The sequence below is a fragment of the Medicago sativa genome, chromosome 7 (assembly GCF_051527215.1).
Source record: "Medicago sativa cultivar Bolivia chromosome 7, Bolivia_mono, whole genome shotgun sequence".
In the NCBI taxonomy this organism is placed as follows: domain Eukaryota; kingdom Viridiplantae; phylum Streptophyta; class Magnoliopsida; order Fabales; family Fabaceae; genus Medicago; species Medicago sativa.
The window spans coordinates 91,757,338-91,776,404 of record NC_140755.1 but is presented as its reverse complement, the minus strand read 5'-3'; the positions used below and the strand labels follow the sequence as shown (position 1 = coordinate 91,776,404).

Below are 19,067 nucleotides of genomic sequence, written 5' to 3'. Positions count from 1 at the left end.
TCATTAGCAATAATTATTTTCCTTTTGCAATAATTATTTTCCTTTTCTTTTTTCAATATCTATTCAACCTTTTTGCTTAAGTTAGAAAATTATAAAGTGATTTATTAGTAGATTGTGAAACTTGTGCCAAAATCTCTGGCTTACGGTGCATACATATATGCAAAAACCACACAACAAACTAACACGAAGTTCCCCTCAAGAAAAAAAATTAACTAGAAGTTAAATTAGCATTCGTTGATTTATTTATCGTAGCCATAAATCAGAACAAACATTGGGAGCTGGGCGAGGAGGGATGAAATTGAAACAAAAATCCCAAAGAAATTTCATCTGAAATCCAGAATCTAGATTAAGGGCATAATGATAAACTGGTAAAAGAAAAGGAAAAACAGAAAGTTGTAGTACTAAGTAAATGCAATGTCAAGCACGAACTCCCCTAAGGCTAACCATGCGGGTAGAAGTATCTACGTGGGGTCCCCTCAATGTTGAACCCCCTTGAGTCCTCCCTGAATTCTGATAGCCGCCTCCACCCATTCCCCGTCCTCTAGAATAGCCGCCACTCCCACCTGCTTGACTGAACGATAATGCTCTTCCTCCACCGTATCCTGTACGTCCACTGCCTTGCCTTGTTTGAGAATAGGACAAGTCTTGCCACCTGCCACCTGAAGACATTCCACTACCACCGCCAGCAGCTGCAGCGGCATAATCCTGCCCATCTCTCCGTCTTGGAGGCAGATCCAACCCACCGCCGCCTAACCTTGCTTCTGTAGCTCTTTCATTACTCTCTGCAAGGATAGATAATTTCTCAGTCAACTGGAATGCCAAAGCCTGCACCCTTGAGAGTTCAACATTTCTGAAAATAATGCACCCAGTTGGCTGATCCCAGCTTGCATGAAGCTCCTCATTGATCATCATCCTACTGACAATACTATGAACACGAGGAAGAGAGAGATCGAAAAAATTTGTGAGCTGATCCACACTCAAAGAATCATATGATGAAGAGAAGGTGAATAGGTATGTCCTAAGCCCCTCCTCCTTGATTTTGTCCTTCAGCATTTTTAGAACGGTGTCACGATTTTTCACAAATTTCCACACCTCAAGAGATGCAATAATGTCAAAGGCCTTCTGGAAATCTCCATTAATAAGAACCCTTGTGGCAGCCATAACATGATCCCTGACAGTTTCAGGAGGACCGGTGAATGTTTGTTTCTCACTGACCTCAAGTAAGCGGCGGAAATTCTTACTGATGATCTTACGCTTAGCATCATGAACATTGGCTGCCATGTTGGGAACTTCCAGCAGCATAGCAGATGTAAGATGCACTGATTCCAGGAGCTCAAGATTTATATGCATATGATATGGCATCTGCCGTCTTCTTTCCAACCTTTCCTGAAAGATAGTTAAAAAAGAGTTCACTGTATGTTAAACATAAATCTCTCACATTTCCAAGGCAGCTACAAGAAACTGACTCAGTGGATGGAAAGATGACAAAAGTTGCCAATTAGGATTTCCAAAAACAAAAAAATGCATTCCAATATAAAGTATGAGTCTTCATTGTTTTAGTTTCACAACATCATAAAAAATCCTAGTCCAAAAACTTGGGGTTCGAACCTACCGAGATAGAAAACTTTCAGTTATGTCAAACAAGTGGAATAGATGAAAGTGATATCTAATAGAATGGACAGAAGTTTTTTAAGAAATTAAAAAAAAAAACGGCATAGTCTGATTTCACTTCAAGGTTATCAATAATTCTCACAAAAGTTTCCTCATCTATTTCAGTTACTATCAAATTCAGGCACACTTTGTTTGTTAGCCAAACTGAACTACCAAAGGTAATTTGAAAATCTTGAGTTAAGAGGGGTAAGAAAACTCATGCTTCCTTTCATACTTTATCAGTTTAATATAATCCTTTTTCCTTTGCTTACTATGGTTTATACGATAGGGAGCCTCTAACACAATCTTCGTAAACAAGACAGACCCCTAGTGTTTTCCATATGTACAACCGTTGTATAATAATTTTAAAAAATTGTGAATAGATGCCAAGAAATTTGCAACTTCTGTAACAAGATAAAGTTTAAAATAAATAATAACAAACTAAGAAGCAGAAAACAAAAGATATGTGATTCAATTGAATATCACGATTCAACTGAAATTCAGCAACAGAGAACAGAGCAATATGCCGCCGATAATATTATACCTCAAAATTGATTAATCCCAGTCAATATGAATGTAAAGATAAATAAAGCACCTAAACTGCAATCCAGAGCACAGTTGATTTTAAATTATTTCTATGAAAAATCAAACAGGGATTTCTTTAGAGCAGTCACTTTGGATCTATCAAAATTATATTACGTAACAACATATCATATATATTTCATATATATTGTAAACCTATATGAACTTGACCACAATAAGTACAGTAATAAAGCCATGCTATTGAACATCCATTTGAAAAAAGTTGGGATTGAGTACCTGTTCTGGAGTCTTTTCATGATAACGGTTCTGTGAAACTCCTTGGGCAAGCAGTTCTTTTACCCGTCCACCAGAATAAAGTTCAGACAAACAGCCATGTGCTTCAGAAACCAGCCCAACACGAAAAGCACATAGACCTAACTGTGACATAGCCCTGTTAAAAAGTATCTGTGTTGAAATGTCCATGTGGTGAACATTTTCTTGCAAATGACTCATAAGCAACAGATCACGGGCAACTGCAAACTCATCTAGAAGAGCATGGTGATATATATCACAAAGCATTGCGCGTGCTTTAGTGCGCTCATCTCCGTATTTGTATATTAGTGATACCAACACATCCATTAAGGTCCTGCTATTCTCTGGGAAGGTGGGTTTCCGTGCAACAAGCTCTGGGGTAACAACAAATGGAGCGGTGAATCTTGTATCCTCAAAACCTTTTGACTCCTCACTCACCTCCTCTCCAGTATCTCCATCTACCGTCATCTCAGCCAATTTTCTCGTTGCTTCATAAACCTCATGTGGTTTGTAGTAAATGAGTTCAACCCTTTTCAAGGCCACCTTGGAAGAAGCTTTGAAATCTCCAATGCTTTCAAGATATTCCTGGACATTCTGTGCAAGAACAACAAACAGAGGCTCATCCCTGAGTCTCTCAACATATTCACGTGTGTGGGGATCAATGCACTGCAAGCTCTTGAAAAACTCGGCATCTATTTTTTCTAAGAAAGCAACTAAGTTACCCCAGACATGAATGGGTCCGTCATAGTCATCCCCTTTCTTAGTTTCATTTTCATCTAGTTCCACAGAATCATCAACCTTTATATTTGGGTGCTGCACGAGAATATCAAGAATGACCAGCATATTCTGCACGCACTTTTTCCACACATTTATGGGCATATGGCCACTGAGGCCTGGATTAACATCAAACTGAGCAGAAACCACGCTGAAAAGAATTTGCAGCTTCTGAGCAGGTGTTTTAGCAACTTTTGTTAGGAAGGTAAGCTGCTCAACCTGTTCAAACCTTCCAGTTCCCTTCCTTCCCCTGGCTTCCAGAATCTCTTTGAACTTCTTGTTAACAGTGTCCCATGTGATCTCACTAGGCTTTTTCATGAACATTTTCTCCAAAAGCCTGTCTTTCTTGCTAAGCTTTTGATCCCATGGAGCATCGCCATCATCATCACCAGGCCTGTCATTACCAAGTTCAGAAGTTTCAGAATCCGATACGGGCTCCGGCTTCCTAAGCTGATCAGGTTCAATGATCTCATCATCATCATCGGACCCATATTGGTCAGAGTCCTCGTCGTCTTCATCCTTTTCCTCCTCAGTCTCGGGACTCTCCCTGCATTTGATAATAAAGTCCTCGTATTGCTTATTGTTCTTCTTCAATTTCTGCTTCATAGAGTTGAAGGCTTTGGCATTGGTGGGACTCATCTTCTTTTTGGCATCCTTATTAGCAGAAGCCTGAGCGAGGAAATCTTCAAGCATTACAAGAGCCTTGATGTAGAGATTAGGGATCTTTTGGGAGTCGATAACCCGCATAACTTTGTCAAGCTGTTTGTTAATCTTGTCGAAGCTCTCTTGCAAGCTGACCCAGTCATTGATCTTGATAGCATTCTTGATCTGATCAACAGTGGAAGCCATCTCATCAAAACGCTTATCTTTAGCAGACTTAACAACACGCTTTTGGCCATCATCATCGTCGCTTTCAGGTGTAGTGACATAAGCATAGTATCTGTTACTATTGGTTGTATTGTTCTTGGGTTGTTCATCAACGGGTTCAGTATCGCTAGGTTCATCATTATCAGTGGGTTCGTCATCGTCAGTATCGCTATTACCCTAACAATAATAAATAAATTGAATAAACACAGAGAGAGACGGTGCAAAGCAATTAAAACAAGAATAGATAAGTTAGCATAGCATAATACCTGGGTCCAGAATTTCGAAGCCATTGTTTTGGTTTGGTTGTTATGAGAATTTAGGGTTTTGTTTTGTTTTGCGCGATCGTATTCCGATGAAGAGAAGAGGAAGAAGAAGAAACTGCAGCGCTCCTATTCGATTCAGTGGGCCCTTTATAGAGCACTTGTAAGGGCACTTTATATTTAACCTTTTTATTATGATATTTAATAGGGGTGGCAAAACGGGTTTGACCCGCCGGGCCGGCCCGTTTGGCCCGCTATTTTTGATGGGCTGAGTCGAAATTTTGAACTCGCTTTTTATAGTTGGTTCGTCTCGTCTCGTTAAAATACGAGGCGGGCGGGGCGGCTCGCTTAACTCGTTGGAAACGGGACGGGCACGGGGCGGGGCGGCCCGCTTAACCCGTGTTTTAATCTGTTATTTTGAGTCTTATTTTATCTTTTTGGATTTATTTTGAAACTTATTTTATGCTTTTGGATCTATCTTGGTTGTTGAGTTTATTTATTTTGAGGCTTATTTTATAATTTGGTTGTTGGATTTATTTTATGATTTGTTTTATGTTGCGCATTTGCCTTATTTTGCTATTAATTATGATGTTGAATTCGACAATTTGATAATTATCTTGTTTTTCACGAATTTACTTGCTACCTATTCTTTTATATTTTTTTACGATAAAAATAACATAGTTTTTTTTAACAATAAAGTTGTAAAAATAAAAAAAATAAAAAAGTTTTTTGTTTGGCGGGTCGGCCCGTCAACTCGCAAGTCCGCCACTAAACGGGGCGGGGTGAGATTTTGGACTCGGTCACAAAATTTGACTCGTTTTTAGCGGGCTTAGAGGGGCGGACCTAAATGGGACGGGCCGGCCAGCTTTGCCATCCCTAATATTTAACCCTTTATTTTAAAATTCTTCCCACTATTCTAATATTTAATTAAATTGTTCTATAAAAAATATTTAATTAAATTAAATGATCTATGCATAGCAATAAGCAGTTTAATAAAACTACAATTACTCTTTTCTATACAAAATTGAATATATTTCTTAATCTATGTAAAATTGTTAATCCTTATTTATCAATTTTGTTACGTCTGCAGCAACTTAACCTAATTTTTTTCCCGCTCATTTGCTTTATTAGGTTTGCAATTATTTAACCTAACAAATTTCATCTAAAAAATGCATTGCACGCCAATTTCATTCCTATCCTCTTACCTTTTTTTTTTTGAAGAAAATATTTTCTACCATATCAATGACTTTATGGGTTAAAGATTACTTATTGGTCTCTATTATAATCGAGAAAACTCGTGCGACGCACGGGTCAAAAATGTATGATATATAATTTAGAACGAAAGGAGCATATGTTATATTACAGTCAAATGTTTACCGTAATGCAAAATAATGATCTTTTTTTCTTTTCATGTAAAATAGTTACATAATAATATTCACATAAATCTACTATAACTATATTATATATCGGTTATTAAAATAATACATAAATACATCATTGTACCAAAAAAAATATAAATCCTTATTTATTAATTTTGTTGCGTCTGCAGCAACTTAACCTAATTTTTTCCCGCTCATTTGCTTTATTAGGTTTGCAATTATTTAACCTAACAAATTTCATCTAAAAAATGCATTGCACACCAATTTCATTCCTATCCTCTTACCTTTTTTTTTAAGAAAATATTTTCTACAATATCAATGACTTTATGGGTTAAAGATTATTTATTGGCCTCTATTATAATCGAGAAAACTCGTGCGACGCACTGGTCAAAAGTGTATGATATATAATTTAGAACGAAAGGAGCATATGTTATATTACGGTCAAATGTTTACCGTAATGCAAAATAATGATCTTTTTTTCTTTTCATGTAAAATAGTTACATAATAATATTCACATAAATCTACTATAACCATATTATATATCGGTTATTAAAATAATACATAAATACATCATTGTACCCACAAAAAATATAAATTATAAATACTATCATATAAAAATATAAATACATCGAAGTTTTTTTTTGAATAAATAAATACATCAAAGTTCGGTACTAAGATTTCCTAAAAAGAGAGGAAACAATACCTGACGGAGCCTTGAAAAAAGAAAGAGCATAAACAGGCAGGGACGACAGGACAAACTTCAGTAATACCAAGCGACCACCCAAAGACAAGTGTTTAGAGTTCCAAACCGACAATCTAGAATGGATACGTTTGATGAAAGGCTCCCAAAAACTCAACCGACAAGCATTCCCACCAATAGGCAATCCAAGGTAAATAAAAGGAATAGAACCAACCTTGCAATTCAATACCGATGCCGCTTCAGACAACCACGACCTGTGAACATTAACCCCCACCAGAAGATTCTTTGAAAAATAGACATGCGTCGGTGGTGGTTTCTCATCTTCAATTTGCAGATGACACCTTTATTTTGTGTGATAAATCTTGGACCAATATTAGAGCTTTGCGTGCTATTTTAATTCTCTTTGAGGATCTTTCTGGGTTAAAGGTGAATTTTTAAAAGAGTCTTCTGGTGGGGGTTAATGTTCACAGGTCGTGGTTGTTTGAAGCGGCATCGGTATTGAATTGCAAGGTTGGTTCTATTCCTTTTATTTACCTTGGATTGCCTATTGGTGGGAATGCTGGTCGGTTGAGTTTTTGGGGGCCTTTCATCAAACGTATCCATTCTAGATTGTCGGTTTGGAACTTGAAACACTTGTCTTTGGGTGGTCGCTTGGTATTACTGAAGTCTGTCCTGCCGTCCCTGCCTGTTTATGCTCTTTCTTTTTTCAAGGCTCCGTCAGGTATTGTTTCCTCTATTGAATCTATTTTAAATAATTTTTTTTGGGGGGGGGGGGGGGCAGACCACATGAAAATATTTTGGGTTGACTGGAAATCTATTTGTCGGAGTCAGGAGGTTGGTGGTTTGGGGGTAAGGAGAATAAAAGAATTTAATTTGGCGTTATTAGGGAAGTGGTGTTGGTAGATAGAGATAGCTTGTGGTTTAGGGTGTTGGCGGCGAGGGTTGGTTTAGAGGGTGGTTACTTGAAAAGTGGAGGGCGGGATAGTTATAGCTGGTGGCAGAGTATTTCTGCCTTGAGATCGGAGAGTTGGTTTCATAGTAATATTAGTCGATCGATGGGTGATGGAAAAGATACTATGTTTTGGACAGATGTTTGGGAGGGAGAGTTGTCGTTACGGGATAGATTTAGGAGGTTGTATGATTTATCATTACTGAAAGGGGAGTCAGTGGCGGCTATGCGTGCTTTAGGTTGGGAGGAAGAGGGAGAAGTGAGGAGGTGGAGGCGGAAGTTGTTTGCGTGGGAAGAGGAGTTGTTAGGGGATCTTAGGCTTTTACTTCAAAATGTTTCTTTACAGGTTCATACAAAGGATGTTTGGAAGTGGAAGGCGGACTCTTCTTCAGTTTATTCGGTTCGTAGTGCCTACAACTTTCTATTGGAACAGGTTCATGATGATAATGTGGATGTTGTGCCTTCTTTTTGGCACAAGGATGTTCCTTTGAAGGTGGAGCTTTTTCTGTGGCGTCTGTTTCGTGACCGGCTTCCGACGAAGAATAATCTTCATAGGCGAAATGTGTTAGACCTTGAGGCTCAAACTTGTGTTGGCGGTTGTAGTTTTGTAGAAACTTCAAACCATCTTTTTTTACATTGTACTCTTTTTGGCTCGGTTTGGAATTTCATCTCTCAATGGCTTGGTGTAGTCACGGTTATGCCTTCGGATGTTAAAGGTCATTTTGATCAATTCAGACACTTAGGCGGTGCTTCCAAGTCAAGACAATTGATTTTACAGGTTATTTGGTGTGCAACTATGTGGGAAATATGGAAGGAAAGGAATAACAGAATTTTTAATGATAAGAATAGCTCTATTATGCAGGTAGTGAATAGGATTAAGTTGTTAACTTACAAGTGGTTGAAGGTGAAGTTTGCTTATCTTCCTTTTAACTATCATGGTTGGTGGCTTAGTCCATTTGTATTACTAGGCATAGGCTAGTTTTCTGTTGTTTCCTGTGTTGGTTTGAGGTGCTGACTTTGGTTTTGTAAATATTGTTGTATTCTGTTTGGTCTTTGGTGTTTCTTCCTTGGCATTTCTTGTGCTAGGAAGGCCATTGATGTGTTAATATATTTCATTTTAGTCTCTTCAAAAAAAAAAAAATTTCCTAAAAAGAAAAAAAAAATCATTATTAATATAATAATTAGGTGTTCAAAACGAAAACAATCTAATAGAAAAACCGCAAACCGAACCAACCCAAACCAAAACCGTAACAAAATCTTTGAATGTATTGGGATCATTTTTTTACTCAACCGCATATTTTGGTTCGGTTTGCGGTTTTTATTTTATCACTTGAACAAAACCAAATCAAAGCGCAATATAAGAAAAACACTAATTAAATATATGTCACTTTGACCAATACTTAGAAACTTAATGATTTTTTTTTTTTTTTATAAAGTGACATATTTTTTCTCTTGGTAGGTTTCTTCTTTACTTTTTATTTCAAAAATGTATTTATGTGCCACTTGAATTTTTAGATAATGATAAAATCTTAGTCTTGTTCATTTATTATACATCCTTTTCCCTTTTTCTTTCAATCTAAACAAGTGGTTATCACATATATCAAGTTTTTATTTTGTGTTTTTTGTGATTTCGTCGTCTTGTGCGGCGTTTGATTTCGCGTTTGTCGTTGTGTTTGTTTAGTTCCTATTGAAAGATCGACATCAGTCAATTACAAATTCAACCAATGATTTGGGCGTCAAAGTTGCAGATTCGGAAGCATGGGTATTTCAGTAACTTAGATTTTATCATATTATTTGTAGGCATTTTGCCGTTGTATGCTATTAACTTGAATGCTGTGAGATTGTTCACAGATTCATCCTTTACGTTTTTAGCGGTGTTTGTATCTCATGTACTCTATCAATTTGAATGAATGAATATCATTTGTTTTGTCAAAAAAGTCATTAGCAATCAAAATCAGTGGTCAGACCTTAAATAATTGAATTTAAGGATAATCACCAAATAAAAAAATGTTGACTTAAGGATTGATTTAATTTGATTCAAATTTAAAATTAGGATTAAATTCAGTTATTTGATTACGTAAAGAATGATGAAATTGTAAATTAAGAGTGTCATCGAATAGTGAAACTGAAATAAAATTGTTACACAAACTTGGTATCCTTTTTACTCCCTTGGTCCCAAATTGTATGACGTTTTGCGCATTTCACACATATTAAGAAATGCAATTAATATTGTGTGGATTGTGTGGAAAAAAGATATTATGAGTTGTTTTACAAAATTGTCCTTAATAAATAATATGGGAAACATAAATGAAAGAATTGAAAGAACAGAGTAATAAATAGTTAAGGTTATAATAGGAAAAGTAACATTAATGTTGCATTGGTATCGTAAAGCGACATATAATTTGGACAAATCTTTTTTCCTAAAGCGACATAAAATTTGGGACGGAGGGAGTGTATATTTTTTATTAAAACTTAAAATTATGATTAAATTCAACTATTTGATTGTAAGGAGTTGGTCTAGCGAAAGGTCTAAACTCCACAACGCACAAGATATCAAAACTAAAATTTAAATTTCGACTTGAAGATGTACCTATATTTAATGTCTGATACATTTCAAATAAGATTATCTTCAATAGAGTGAATCTACAAGAAACGTGAATGAAGTCTACGAAAAAATTAAATAAAATCAACAATGTTATCAATGTTTATTTTTTTCGAGTAAACCATCAAATTGTCCCTTGTCTCTGCAAGTTACTCTCAAATTAGTCTCCGACTCTTAATATTTCAAATTACTTTCAAACGTTTCTGAATTAAGTCTCTATTTTATATTTGTCACATGACACATAGGAGAGGACTTCATTGAGAAACATTCACAAAGACAAAGACTATTTTAAAATATCAACAGTCATAGACTTAATTTGAGATAAGTTTACAAAGACAAGAACCAATTTGGTAATATTTTTTTTTTTTAAGTTACATATAATAAAATACGATGGGGGTGACAACTAACTCATTAGAAAGACAAAAAGCACAGTGCACAACATGTGCTTGATTATTACAATTCACTTTATGCCTCTAGTAATGATTGTGTAGAAAATGATATGATTTCTAACGTTGTTCCTTCTATGGTTTCCTCATAATTTTCAGCTAACTAATGTTCTTTCTTGTGATGAGATCAAGTTGGATGTTTTTTTTGTTTAAATGATGATTGTGCTTCAAGTCATGAAAGTTTTGATGGTCGCTTCCATGAGAAATATCAGGATATCATTGTCACAGATGTGTGCAACTGTTTCGCAATTTTTCCAACATGGATGGATGCTTCCTAATCTGAGTTACAATGTTGTGGTTCTTATTCTTAAGTTCACTGGTACAGATAGAAGTGAGGACTATCATCCAAAAGCGTAGGCTAAGGCTAACAATGTAGGAGAAGGAAATACACAATAGTTGCTTACTTCAACAGGGCCATTTGACTGCAAATGACTGGTTAATATGGGTGAAAAAATCATTTATGTACTAAACAGATTTGTTATGAAGCATCTCATTCTCATCGGTGTGTGGAAAAATTAACCTCATTCCCACGGCATAGGTAATCATTGATGTGTGATAAAACAAATCAAAATGAACGTGTTTCAGGTTCTGTAACATAAATTTATAATATCAATACCCTGGCTTACATTACAAACTTAGCCTCGATATGGATAATTAAGCGTGTGTTTGAGAACTTGTGTTTCCGCGGCGACAGTGTGAGTTTAAGCAGAAGCAGAATTTGGAGAGTTTACTAGCTGCACAGAGGAATCTTGTGGACGTGAGTTCAAACATGATATAAATATGTGAGAGTTGCTACGAGGAAGGAGCACCAAGATCCTCATCTACTTTACCCTCTTGACATCTCTTCAGAATATGTAGTTGACGTCTTAAGTGCAGAACCTGAAATGCAAATTTCTACAGTAAGTTGAAGAAAAAGATGGAGTAGACTTGGCAGTAGCAGAAATCAGAGTGCTGCCATTCATGGGGATAAATCATTTGTGTTGAGCAGTTTGTAATAATAATGTACTAAAACTTGTACAGGCCAATTTGAGGCACAAAATTCAGGAGTTGGATTTGCATTAGTCATGTTACAAACATTTCCAAAATCAAATACCCTCTATAATTTGTATTATCTAAAATAAATTATTTTGGCATAATTGTGTTGTTTTTAGAAATTTTAGAAAAATGTTTTTTAAGGAAATACTATGTCTAAGATTTCTTATTTGATTAGGATTTCATGATCTTTCACCCATAAATAATATTTAGGCATCTTATTCTTATGCAATTTGTGATTTTGACTATTTCAGAAAGTATCCCAAACTTGAGTCAAATGAGCATTCCTTCCTAAAGAAGCACTATATATTCATCAAAGGAATACTCTTCGATTCATAAACTGAGTACGAGTAGAGATCGCCAATTTCTCAAAAGAAATGGAGAACTCCGTTACTAAGGTTTTGGGATGTATAAAATTCGAAATATGTCACCATTTAGAAATGTGTCTCTTTAAAAATCCAAAACTATGAGTAGTAGAGCTCTCCATTTCCTTTGAGAAATGGAGAGGATCCCTATCTGGTAAGTACCCGTCAAAATAACCACTCTTGGATTTTCTACTTCACTGCATAGTGCATACATAATATACAAGTTTTGACGCATTGCTGAGAGTCAAAGATTAAATAATGGGAACAATTATTACCACCTATATGCAGTATAAGATTCTAGTCCCAAGGAAAATTAAACCAAAAAAAAAAAAAAAAAGAAAATTACCTCTTCTTGAAGCAAAGTAGAAAGATTTTCAGTTGAAACCAGGTCATGTATTTCCGTCAAAAGCTGGTCATCTGTGATGCCATCCCATGTCGTAGATGGTAAGGATAGTATAAGCACTGTTAGAATATCAGTGCTAGCTGGATGCATCCTAATGTTCTTTTTGCTAGAGCAAGTGCAACATAATTTCCCAGATGATGAAGGAATCAGCACATCAACCCCTTGCTCAGTGTTACCATTAACCACAGTTCCACTAACCATTGTTATTGATTTGTCATCTTCAGCATTCCAACATTTTGTACAAGTTTCTGGACAGCAATATGCTGCTGATGAGCTAAGTTTTCCATCTAAAATTTCTGCTCCTTGGCAACAAACACTTGCAGCAATGGCAGATAAGGTGTCTCCCTCACCTGATGTTAGTTTCTGTCTTCCACAAGAGCTTGACAGAAAAGAGGACACGTGTTTGAAAAGCCTTGTTTCCTGCACCTGTCCCAATACCTCTTCCTGCATAATCAAAAAAGTTAAACACATGATTAGACAAAGGAGAGTAAAATGAATAAACCACAACTAGTTGAGATGAAATATATTAAACCTTGACAGCAAGCCTTGTTTTCTCTTCTGCACTTAAACTTGAATCTCCATCCTCTCGCCTCCTGATCTCTGCAACCCATTTGATGAATTCTTCAAAATTAGATGGCAATGATGTGAATATAACTGAAAGAACCTTATGAATGTCTTTCACATCCTCTGATTTTAATAGAAAAGGGACATCATCCATTAAGAATTTTGCAATACTATTCCAACTCTCATGTTTGCAACTCTGCAAGATCAGAAGAAGGATATGATATATCCAACCCACACCTACATAAACTATAGAAGATACAAGCATACTTCATCCCACACCATCATTAACAATAAAGAACGCAAGCATGCTGTAAACGATGTAACACCCACAAGTGTTAAATTCAAACTTGCTAAATAAAGGAAAGAAAAATACCAAAGTATAAAGCATGCCAGGTTCCCTATGTGGCCTTGATATAAGCATGAACCTGGAGAGGTAATTAGCAAAATCACATATATAATTGACAAAAGGATGATCAGCCAGTGTTTAAAGTTTAAACCATGAAATGAATAGAAAAATCATGAAGTTTGCTTAAATTGCCCAGGTCCATCAATGGATATCTAATATCTTTCTTAAAAATAATTCACTACGTTCATTTGCACCAACCCTTGGGAAAAAAGGATTTGCAATTGTTGATCTCAACCATCCAGACATTCTAACAGTTATGTGATTATGTCTCACAAAGAAAGTAAAATTTCTAACAATAGAATTTACAAGATTACAAGCTCAGTGAAATATTTGTCAAAAAAACGGACAGTGGAAAATCGCATGAAGTTTTTACAAGAAAGTTTACCCCCTAGATTGTCCAGTGGATTCATCAATATAATTCATGCCTTCCCAAAGGAGTGTAAGTGGAACCCAGTGGGGAGGATACTTAAAACGTGCAACATCCAAAATTAATGCCATGTCCTTTCCAGCATGATAGCCTCCAATAGGAGAAAAGTGGCCATTTCCCGTCTGTCATGAATAATCAAGTAAACATTGTCAGCATTTCTTCTACAATCAAAATATATGCAACAATATAATTTACCAAATTAAATTTATGGGAAAAAGCAGAATAAAAAATGAAGTTTTACTTGAACTAATTAGCATGCAGCGTGTTTAAAATGAATGGTGAAACCTAGAAAGATTCTGTATTTTCTATTTAAGTCAAATTAAGTTCTATAACCAAATCACAACATACTTGTTTGAGAGCAGCTCTGTGGTATGATGAGATTACATGACAGTCGTCAGAGGTTGAACACTTGAGGACATATTTACGAAAATCATGAATGCTGCTCTGACTTGCATGAAAGGCATCAACTTTGGCTCCAGCACAATGAGCCAAGCATACAAGTTTCCCAAATGAGATACCTCTGGATTTGACCATTTCTAAAGGTTCGCAACAGTCCAACATGGATTCATCAAACCATCTCCAAGGTCCTGCAGATGAATTGCCCAAAAGGCAAATACATTGCCAAACAAAAGTGGATTCAATCCTTAGTTATAAATTTGCAAACCAAAAGATTTTAAAAGCCTGCAATATAAAAAGGAAAATGCTAACAAGTGCCTCAAGGGCATTGTTTAAACCAAAGAAAGTAACTTCTGGTTAGAAAAATGAGGTAATTATTACTTTGACAATGACTTGAGTTGTATTTCTGAGACAAATTTCCATAATTCCTATTATGGATTCCTTAAATAATTCCCTTACGGCACTTGAGTAGAGTGATATTTTGTTCCCTCTATTCGAGCATGGTGCCTGAGACAAATTTCCATAATTCCTATTATGGATTCCTTAAATAATTCCCTTAGGGCACTTGAGTTGAGTGATATTTTGTTCCCTCTATTCGAGCATGGTACGTATGTGCATACTACTTATATGACTTGGTCTACTCGAGTCATGGGTGATATGTCTCGGTGATGAGCCATAGTTGTAAGGTCTGATGCTTGTCCAAAATGTGTATCTACTTATCTTTATTGTACAATATAATTATGGATTCTATTGAAATTTGGGGCCTAACTCATCCTTACAAAACCGGCTTGTAAGGTGAGGAGTGCCTCCACTTTATAAACTCTTCTCAAGAGTCTTATCTATCCGATGTGGGACTAAATCCACCCCATCAAAGCCAACACAATGAAGGTGTTGGAGGCTACAATGAAGGCTAACCAAAGGTCGCAATTTAGGCAACTAGGGCCGGACAGCAATTAAGGCGGAATTTCCAACAGATTCAAATCAAGCTCAATACACTATTGAGTTTAGATTTTAGTGTGTGAATAATGTTGCAGGGGCAGACAGCAATCTAATACCATATTAAATTTTTATATTAGACCTAACTAATCCAACTTATAAGGTACATGGACACTGCCTGCATATCCATTGACCATTAAACTCTAAGTAAGAATAAATGCAGAAAAGATAGTACTCCATCCGTTCCTAAATATTTGAATACATTTGATTTAATCTATACCCATATACAAAGGGGATACCAAGTTTTGGCGTATTAAAATCTAGGCCTTCATTAAAACTCTTTTATTTACAATGTTATATCATTCTTTACCCAATCAAATAAGTGAATTTAATAATTTCAAATAAGACCAAAACAGAACATGTTGTGAATCGTGACAAAGACATCGGACACGACAAGGACACCGACACACCAACATCGATAATGGCTTGAAAGAATGACAGAATTCAGTGTTATCGACGTGTGTCCCAGGTCCCGGTAAAAGTGAATGAATTCAGTCGTTCCTAAATATTTGAACCAGATACATCAATTTTTGTCGAGGGAAGGAGACATACATACCTTTCCATTTCCTGCCAGGATCAATGGCAAGAGCATTAAGAACCATGGAGAGACTAGCGAGTCCACAGAAAGCGGGTTCGGATTGAGTTTGGAAATAAGAGACCAATCTATAAAAACCTTCCATGGTACCGTTTTGAATGCCTTCAAGAAAGAGTTGTTTGCCATGAGAAGAAGCAAAATCAACGGAAGGGGGTGAAGGAAGAAGCCTTCTATACAAACCCGCCATCGCCGCCATTCTATTCTTATTATGATTCACTCGCTTTTCGAATTGTAACTGAAATTACAACAACTAACACAAAACTCCCCTAATGATGGCTGATGAAGATACTCGCCCTTCTTTTCTTTCTTTTTGGGTCAAACTTTTTTTTAAGATATTTTCTTTAGAGATATTATTTATTTTATTTTTTTGAATTATGTTAAAAGACACGATAAATATTAACACATAATAATATGATATACATTCATTTTCACTCTCAATTTTTTTTAAAAAGTTAAAAAATTATCAAATTAAAATAACTAGGTACCAGAGTTACCACCAAGGATAGTACAATAAAGTTTATCATGAAATGAATGCGAAGAAAAAAAATAAACTATACCGTTTCAAATAATATATGATGCTTTAAGTATTTCATACGTATTAAAAAGTATAATTAATTTTGCAGAGAAAAAAAATATTACGGGTTGTTTTATAAAATTATCCTTAATAAATGATATAGAAAAGATAAATTAAAGAATTAAAATAAAAGAAAGTAATTAATAGTCAAAGATATAATAAGAAAAATAACATTAATATTTCATTGGTATTCTAAAGTGACTGTAATCTATGATAAATTTTCTTGCAAATCAACATACAATTTGAAACAGAAGGAGAGAAAGTAAGTATTAAGCAGTAATCTAGGTATTTTATGCGGCCGACTTTATATTTAACTAAAGACATTTCAATAATTTACTTAACAGTAAGTATTATCATTAATCCACGTTTGCATCTATCCATCAAGTAACAGATAATTTTATTTTTGAAAGCAATAACAAATAGTTCAAATATATGTTTATTTTATTAATGAAAACACATGTCTGTGATGAATTTTATCAACATATAAATATCGCTATTTTTTTCCCCTTTCTTTCAATTTCTAGTATTCTTTTCCCTCTAAAAATGTATTTATATTCTTTTTTTTTGAAGACATAAAAATGAAATATATTAGCACCGGCAGTGAGCCACTTCAGCACAAGGTGTACCGAAGAGTCATCCCAGAAAGAACACAATCATACAATATTTACAAAACAAGCTAAGGTCAGTCGATACCCAAACAAAGAAAAGGGTCCGACCACCATCTCTGCGATCCGTACACAAAATTGGCATTATTGACTCTAAGCCACCAAAAGGAATGGAATTTAACCTTCTCTAAAAGTTGGTCTATGGTGGTTTGTATATTATTAAAAACCCTGTTATTACGTTCATTCCAAACCACCCAGACACTAATTAACCAAATGAGCTGGAGGAAGGATGACCTCTTCTTTGAAGAACCTGTATAATGAATGAATTGATAGAAATGATCATTAATGTCGTAAGGTTCTACACCTGCAACACCAAGCCAGGACCGAATAGTCTTCCACAACAAACCAAATGTGTCACAATGAAAAAATAAATGAGTTGTCGATTCGTCATGACCACACCCAGCTATGCAACTAGCTGCCTCGGCATTAAGCAAGCCACGCCTAACAAGATTAAGCTTAGTTGGTAACCTGTCCCGCAACAAACGCCAAGCAAAAATTGAAACCTTCAGAGGGATCTGTTTGTGCCACACAAGATCGGTCATCCGAACATCTGGAGGGTCGAATTGAGCAGTTAGAATGTAATAAGCACCACTCACAGTGTAGCCCCCACGAATGTCCGGGTCCCATTGCCACCTGCATTTTTACGAGGTCAATCTAGATCGGTGTGACTGCCAAGAATTGTAAACTTTTAGAGGGTTTGAATTGGAGAAATTTTGTTTTACGTAAATTTTATTGTTTAAATGATAAATTGGAAATTTTTTAAAATAAATTAATTTTATGAAGTATTTTGTTAAAACCAAATTTAAGAAATTTTAAATATCACCTAAAAATTTAAAATTTAAAATTACTTTCTTACTCCATACAAGTGAATCTCAAATTTGTCCTTATTATTTTTTTCAAATTATGCAAATTGATCCCTATATTTCAAAAAAAAAAAATCAGATTCATTCCTATAATTTTTTTAAAAAAAATGGTTCCTATAAATTTCCAAAAAATTGCAAAGTGGTCCCTATAATTTTTCAAAGTTTACAAACTGGTTTCTTATTTTGAATTGATCCCTCAACTTTTTGAAATTTCATAAAAGTATCCCAATAAAGTTTAAGAAGGACGTTTCCCGTGAGTTTAACTCAGTTGGTAAAGAAATCGCATGATATATGCAAGAGTCGAGGTTCAAACTATGTGCACCTCATTTATTCACTTTTAAAAAGTAAATTTCTAACCACTAAACTATTTGACAACAGAAAAGTTTAAGAATGAAGAATTTTATTACTATCCAAACAAAAATATTTAAAAATGAGGAAAATTTTGAACCTAGAATTTTTAATCGCTTTCTTTTTTTGGAAAGATGGAATTTTTAATTACATAATCCAATGACACTCTTACTCTCTCCCAAGAGAAAATATAAAGTATTCAATTATTTTCCTATTTAATAAATTATTCATTTCAAGAAATTTGAAATTATCATCGCCCAAAGCAATTAATTAACAGTAAAAAATAGAACCAAAGCAATTAAAATACCTAGCGGATTGTGAATAACCCATTTATACTGGTTATCATCCAATGATTTCATTCTAGAGATTTTTTTTTTTGAAGGAGATTTCATTCTAGAGATAACCTATTAGTATTAAGGCATTTCTAAATTTATCACCTTTAATATTGTTTTATTTTTTTTCTTTCAAATTTCAATCATTCTCATTGTCACACCTGAAATTTCGATGAGCTTATGGTTTCTATTAAAGGGGAAAATCAACAATCAAATTAAGCATTGCCATAGAATAAAAATAAAATAAAAATAGGTGTGTTTTTAAACATAATTGATTTGCTACACTCGTTTCTTTTCTCATCATTGACACTTTCCAGGAAACATTTTGTCAAAACATTTTCCTTAAGTTTTTCAACAAATTAATCTTCTATTTCTTCAAATACAAAAAATCAAGACCATGCATGTTTACCCTCATGTGGAAGAAAAACCAGTATAAATATACTTATCATCCTTATTGATGATTAACTCTCTTTCGAACATTTGTTTAATTCAACAATGAATGGATTCTTGAATGTTGACCTTTCAAGCAGAACTTCAATAGATCAGATTATGTGCAATGCCTTCTTTGACATAGACAAATATTTGCTACGATTAATGCTTAATTTTTTTTCTTTCTTTAATTAAATAATTCATATATTCC

At 34.9% G+C, this 19,067-nt stretch overlaps 2 protein-coding genes across 2 annotated transcripts; both read right to left on the bottom strand.

Annotated features, from left to right (window-relative positions):
* Positions 1-208: 208 nt before the first annotated feature.
* Positions 209-4,507, bottom strand: LOC146910238 (eukaryotic translation initiation factor 3 subunit C-like). The gene is made up of 3 exons (XM_085724262.1): positions 4,392-4,507; positions 2,470-4,302; positions 209-1,386 (listed from the first exon to the last, which is right to left on the bottom strand). The coding sequence occupies exons 1-3, from the start codon at positions 4,413-4,415 to the stop codon at positions 418-420; spliced, it is 2,826 nt and encodes a 941-aa protein (XP_085580388.1). The 5' UTR covers positions 4,416-4,507; the 3' UTR covers positions 209-417.
* A 6,459-nt stretch (positions 4,508-10,966) lies between these two features.
* On the bottom strand, positions 10,967-15,919 carry LOC146910237 (glutathione gamma-glutamylcysteinyltransferase 1-like). Its single transcript, XM_085724261.1, has 7 exons — positions 15,607-15,919; positions 14,007-14,245; positions 13,617-13,780; positions 13,199-13,250; positions 12,794-13,021; positions 12,205-12,705; positions 10,967-11,340 (listed from the first exon to the last, which is right to left on the bottom strand). Exons 1-7 carry the CDS (start codon positions 15,839-15,841, stop codon positions 11,254-11,256), a joined length of 1,506 nt encoding a protein of 501 aa, XP_085580387.1. The 5' UTR covers positions 15,842-15,919; the 3' UTR covers positions 10,967-11,253.
* Between the last annotated feature and the right edge of the window lie 3,148 nt (positions 15,920-19,067).